The 5,551-nt window shown below is 39.9% G+C and overlaps 2 protein-coding genes across 2 annotated transcripts in view; both read right to left on the reverse strand.

Annotated features, from left to right (window-relative positions):
* LOC106520953 (uncharacterized) overlaps positions 1 to 1,136 on the reverse strand; it is a 2,442-nt gene extending 1,306 nt beyond the window's left edge. The window contains exons 1-4 of the mRNA XM_014013290.1: positions 1,005 to 1,136; positions 809 to 922; positions 580 to 724; positions 288 to 436 (exon numbers count right to left, since the gene is read on the reverse strand). Of these exons, the coding sequence (XP_013868744.1) occupies positions 288 to 436; positions 580 to 724; positions 809 to 922; positions 1,005 to 1,093 (497 nt within the window). The 5' untranslated portion in view covers positions 1,094 to 1,136. The remainder of the gene's footprint in view (positions 1 to 287; positions 437 to 579; positions 725 to 808; positions 923 to 1,004) is intronic.
* A 1,553-nt stretch (positions 1,137 to 2,689) lies between these two features.
* The window catches only part of LOC106520954 (uncharacterized), a 5,125-nt gene continuing 2,263 nt past the window's right edge, over positions 2,690 to 5,551 (reverse strand). Inside the window, exons 5-7 of the mRNA XM_014013291.1 lie at positions 3,191 to 3,339; positions 2,940 to 3,073; positions 2,690 to 2,863 (exon numbers count right to left, since the gene is read on the reverse strand). Coding sequence (XP_013868745.1) covers positions 2,715 to 2,863; positions 2,940 to 3,073; positions 3,191 to 3,339 — 432 coding nt within the window. The 3' untranslated portion in view covers positions 2,690 to 2,714. The remainder of the gene's footprint in view (positions 2,864 to 2,939; positions 3,074 to 3,190; positions 3,340 to 5,551) is intronic.

Raw genomic sequence — 5,551 nt, forward strand, 5'->3', positions numbered from 1 at the left:
ACTCCCCGCCTTCCTGCACCGAAATATACGGGACAGAAGCAGAAGGTGGTTCTTAAAGAGATAGAGGCCAATTTCAAGGTGTTTAGAAGAAAAAGTGATGAGAAGATAAGTTTATTTTCTATTTAAACATAAAAACAGCTTTTTAATAACAACTAAAGGTGATATACAGTAGATACTTTATTATGGTATTGTATTTAAATGCATGCCTGAGAAACACATAATATTGCCCCTTTAAAAGTATAACTTTTTTTAATTTGCTTTCAAGTTGAAGAAGATTTGTTCCTTACCAAGTGATTACGCAAATAAAGATGATAGAGAGGACGACGGTGCTGATCAGTGGGTCAGTCATAGCAGTATAGTACTTCAGCACTACGCCAAGATCCACCACAGCGTGCAGAAGAGACCACCAGGCAAACATGGCCAGTCCGTTTTGGGTCTGAAAAAAAAGGAAGTAGAAGCATTTAAAGCATAAAGTAATGATCACGCATTTCACAAAACTTACTAGAATTTTGCACAGTTTGTTTATGCTGTCTCATCACTTGAAACTGAAGATTATATTTTATCTCAAAGCCTCATTACCAGATAACGCGTCAGATGGATCACACTGGGGTTATTGATGGCCAGCCAGGCTTTGTGCTGGTGGAGGTTGGAGTAGGAGATATAAAGCATGCTGAAGCTGTAGACTGGTAAAATCCACTTAAACAACACAGCTACTAGTATGAAGCTGTAAAACAAACAGAGCAATAATCCACATGTGAATTTTTTTTCAGCAAGCGCTTTATCATGAGGAGCGCTGCACATAACCTACTGCTGGTCCCACAGAGGCACGCTGCATATTCTTGAAAAGTTAATGGTAGCCCACATCAGGTAGAATAAAGGAGGGTGGACTTCAGGGTTGCAACACTCAGGACCGAGTACATTCCTACATAAGGAACAACAGTARCATGGTCAGAGGCTTTGAAAAACCACACTTCATTTCTGCACCACAGATWCGACTACTGTACCTTTTAAAAATGCCCACCACTGCATAAACAAGCCAACACTTAGACCACAAGTCAATTATGATCCAGTAGTTCTCTGACCACCTGTCCATAGTCACCTCTATGGGGAAGGACTCCGATACATTTCTGGACGAGGTCAGAAACAGTCCTGAGGATGCAGGGAAAATATTGGTCAGGATATGTATTGCATATTATGAAAAATWAAAAAAAAACATCTAAATGTTTAAGTGAGCAGAAGTAGAGTAGATGAATGATCCTCCACTCATTCTTTGAGCAAACTTTGGCCATGCAAGGTGGCAGGCGATAGGCATTACTTCAAGAAATGCCAGCTAGATTAAGAAAAGGAAAAAGTTACATACTTTCATTTGATAGATTAATATACCCTGCTATGTCCTCAAAAATCTAATGTTCTTCCAAGAACTGTTGACTTTCATGCTGGAGTTTGAGACTAAGATCATCTTAAGTTGAAAAATGATGGAGTTGTGACTGTCAAACATTAAAAACAATGTTACACACAAACCTGTGGAAGATTTATTGGTCAGAGTTTGTGTTGGGAATGACAGCTACAGCTGCAAATGTTAGCTCAATGTCTGTAAAAGGGATTGAGTTACAGCATTTATGGGTTTCGTTCAGTCAGTCGCTTGAGTTAATCAGTTGTAGATGCACATCACAGCCATTGCTGTGTTTTTAGTCGATGAAGGCAGCCATCTTGAAGTGCGTCGATCCCAAAAGTTAAGCAGTTGTTAATGTAGATTCAGTAATTACTTTCTGCCAATTTTATCCATATGTGTCCATGGGTCATAAAATATTTTGGTAATGGACACTCTCCGTCTTCACTTTTTGTTGTACAATTTTAAATAAACCATTGCTTTTTAGAATAAGAAGTATTTCAAGTACAGTTAAACTTTAAAACATTCATGTTTATTTAATTGCATTACTTTAACATTGTAACTTTTTGCTCCCCAAAACTCTGAATCCAAATTCTGTATTTGAAATGCTGTAAATCGAGTTACTCACCATTGGGCACGTTGCCTTCCATTGTCAGAACATAAAAAACTTCTGCAATAATCTGGGTGATAATTGCAAGAAAGATGCTTCCGGCATATATCACCATATAGCAAGTGCTATTWGTTGAAAAGAAAGCCATGGTGAAAGTTGAGGTGACGTTCAGAGCAACTACAGCCTGGGAGCTCTGTGAGACACTGTGACTGTAATCTTGTACATTGGACTTTGTATTTGTCTTGCTCAGGTTTATGATTCAACTTTAATCACATCTGTAATGATATGAAACACTTTTAAATATTTCTGTTTCCTTATGTGAGAAAGGCAGTTCATCCAAATTCTGGAAACCTGAAAGACCGAAAACGATTTTGTCTGTTCATCTTATGAGCTCCATGTCAAGTTTTGCTTTAGAGTTTTATTGTGAAAATCCACTGTTTTTAGAGTGACCGCCAGTGTTTGTTTTGGACTATTTTATTATTAAAAAAAACGTTCAGTAGATTGTGCAGTGCAACCTTGTAGTTTTTAGATAAAATTCCCAACAAATGAATTCAAATACGTCACTCACTGACGTTTTTTTCATTTTTCTAAAAACCAACACAAGCTGTTTTTTATATTTTTTTATTAAACTTTCTTCAAATACATAAAAACATCTTCAAAGATTTGACTGAAAAACACAACTATGCACATATATTTTTTACTTTTACTAAGCAATCATAGAAAAATATTACTTTGTGTCAAAGATATTTCCACTGGTGACAAACTGAGTTCACTGTCACTGTAAAGCGGCTGTTTGTAGTGCCTCCATGTCACCAGGACTAGGCGTGCTACAAACAGAATGCAGGAAGTCCCCAGGATCGAAGCTGCTGAGAGAAAAAGAGATGTGATCAAAGTTTCACAAAAAAAAGGTATTAAGAATGCAAAAGTCAAGCAGTATACCTGCAAAAATGAACATATGACTTTCAGGAGAGCCAGAGTTGCTCAGGACGCCCGACAACCACAGAATTACTACAGGGTAGATGGTCACGATGTAACGCACCTGCTTGTCAAGGTAGAAGTTCTCCAACAGAAACCTAAGAGCAGCAGGAAACAAAAGACTGTTTTCTCTCAGCTCCTGTCTTGTGACAAAGAAAACCAACAGAGACGTGACATGAACCAGCGGGGGATTGTGGTGGGGGAATCAGACTCACCAGACTAACAGCTCCATCAGGAGCAGCAGCATTGACAACATGGCACAGTTGCATCTCGGTGTTTCTGTCTGATGTTGCATGAAGATTGTCAGGTTCAGCAAGGTGGAGAGAGTCCCCCACGTAGCATAAACTGCTACTCCATTCTGCACCTGATTCGCCACAATAACAGAGACTGTCAAGACATGAGCTGTGATGGATGTGACATGCATTATGGGTGCTTCAACTGTTGCAGACATCTGGAAGTGGCATCACTGTAGCTATGTTAGGAGTYGTTGTTTATTGCAAAGAACAAGAGCCATTTAGAAGAATCACTTGTGAAATTATGTACTTTATGCAAATTCTAACCTATTTATTCACAGCCATAACATCCATTACTTTAAATTTGCCATCTGTTATGAATGGGGCACCAACTGTCAACTAAAACATTAAAAAATGTCACTAACACTCTTTTTCTGCTTGGCCTTCAGAGGAGTCAGACGCAATTGACACTATTTTTTCCGCATTGAGATTGTAACGAGGGGAACAAAGCTGTCCCAGTGGAATGGTTGCTGCTGGTCGGGTCAGTGGTTCGTGGGGCTGGAACCTGATCTGTTTGGTGCTGATTTCCATCGAAGATGTGGAAGATTTGTACATATTTGGATTTATGATAGCTGGATTTCTGCTGATTGGCAGAGGTGTAATTCTGGCTTATCAGAAAATGAAAGTGTTCCTGACAGTGGTCCGGGCCTGTGAAAAGCTGTCAGGAACCATGGATGGAATCTCCCGCACTGGTAACGCACAGACTCAAATGATGGGGGAAATAAGTCGCAAACTGGATGTAATTCTGATGAGAATTGCTGCTCAGCAGCATACCCACGAGATTTAGGACTACACCTGGGTGAAGTTTCAGACAAAACGAGGCAAGGAGGTGATGAGATTTGGAACACTCTGCGTTGTTGTTTTTTTCACCATTTCAGAGATGCAGTTAAGACTGTAAAGCGGCAAGAAATTCGAGATCGCTTTTCCCAAAACATTTGTGTTTATCTTTCGGATCCCAGCAGCTGCTGGCCTTGGTCAGTCGGCAGTTATCAAAACTTCTCGGGATGGATATGTCAACAAAGGCTTGATTCTCCCACTCCCTATCCCCGTATCATCCATGTGAATCAGTCTGAAGGCTGTGGTGATGGAGAAAGGGGAAACCCTGAATTCTGGGACTGAGCTTGGGAGGAAAGATCTGGTCTCTGGACTCTGGTGGGTCCTGGTCTTGGATTGGTTCCAGCATGGAGTATTAACCTAAAACATCACCCGCTCCACTGAATCCCGCCCCCGTACCATGTGTTTGATCCCCAGCCCCCTCCCCTCCTTAGCTGTCTTGCTTTTGCGAGTCGTTTTTTGTGCACATGATTCTGAGTTTATGAGTAAATATAGGATCAGAACAACCTTTTAACTCATTTATCCCATTGTGTGTTTCATTTTCCAAGCTGCAAAAGGCAGCATAACCGTGTCACACAAGACCTGTCCATCCGTTCCCACGTTTGTTATGTGTGTCTTTCTTCGAATGTGTGTTCTTAACTGCAATTTCGTTCTGCATTGCATCTTTGATGTTGTGTGTGAATGACAATAAAGCTGAATCTGATTCTGATTTATTATTTAACTTACTTTCTAAGTGTAAAATCCTACATAAAATTTTTCAACTAAGATTTTATTATTTAGCTCACTGTTCTTACATTTAGTTAATATCTACTTAAGGTTCAATTTAAATGTTAAATTATATAACTCCTGGATCTAAAATTCCATCCATTATCTATAACTGTCCTTCCTTTCAGGGTCATGGGGGTCACTGGTGCTCATATCCAGCAGTCACAGTGCAAGTGACGGGGTACACCCTGGACAGGTTACAAGTCCATCACAGGGCCACACATAGAAACAAACAAGCATTCACTCACACGCTCACCTGGGGACAATTAGTTACCAGTTACGCTAACAGTCATGTTTTTGGTCTGTGGGAGGAAGCCGGAGTGCCCGGGGAGAACACGCACATGCATGGAGAGCTTGTGCTTTTTCTGTGGCAGCTCCCAAACTAATGAATGACCTTCCTTTGGACACGAGACAGGCCTCTTCTCTTGTTGTTTTTAAATCACTTCTTAAGACTCATCTTTTTTTCACAATCGGGGATGTTTGACTTTGTTTTATTGTGTTTTTTTTATTTGTGTTTCATTTGATTACTACTTTTTATTTTTTTATTTTATGATTGCATTGTATTTTGTGACTGCGTGCAGCACTTAGTGCTGTCGGTGTTTAAAGTGCTTTACAAATAAAGTTGGTATGGTATGGTATGGTATGGTATGGTATGGTATGGTATGGTATGGTATGGTATGGTAT

This window comes from Austrofundulus limnaeus, unplaced genomic scaffold (assembly GCF_001266775.1).
Source record: "Austrofundulus limnaeus strain Quisiro unplaced genomic scaffold, Austrofundulus_limnaeus-1.0 Scaffold100, whole genome shotgun sequence".
Lineage (NCBI taxonomy): Eukaryota > Metazoa > Chordata > Actinopteri > Cyprinodontiformes > Rivulidae > Austrofundulus > Austrofundulus limnaeus.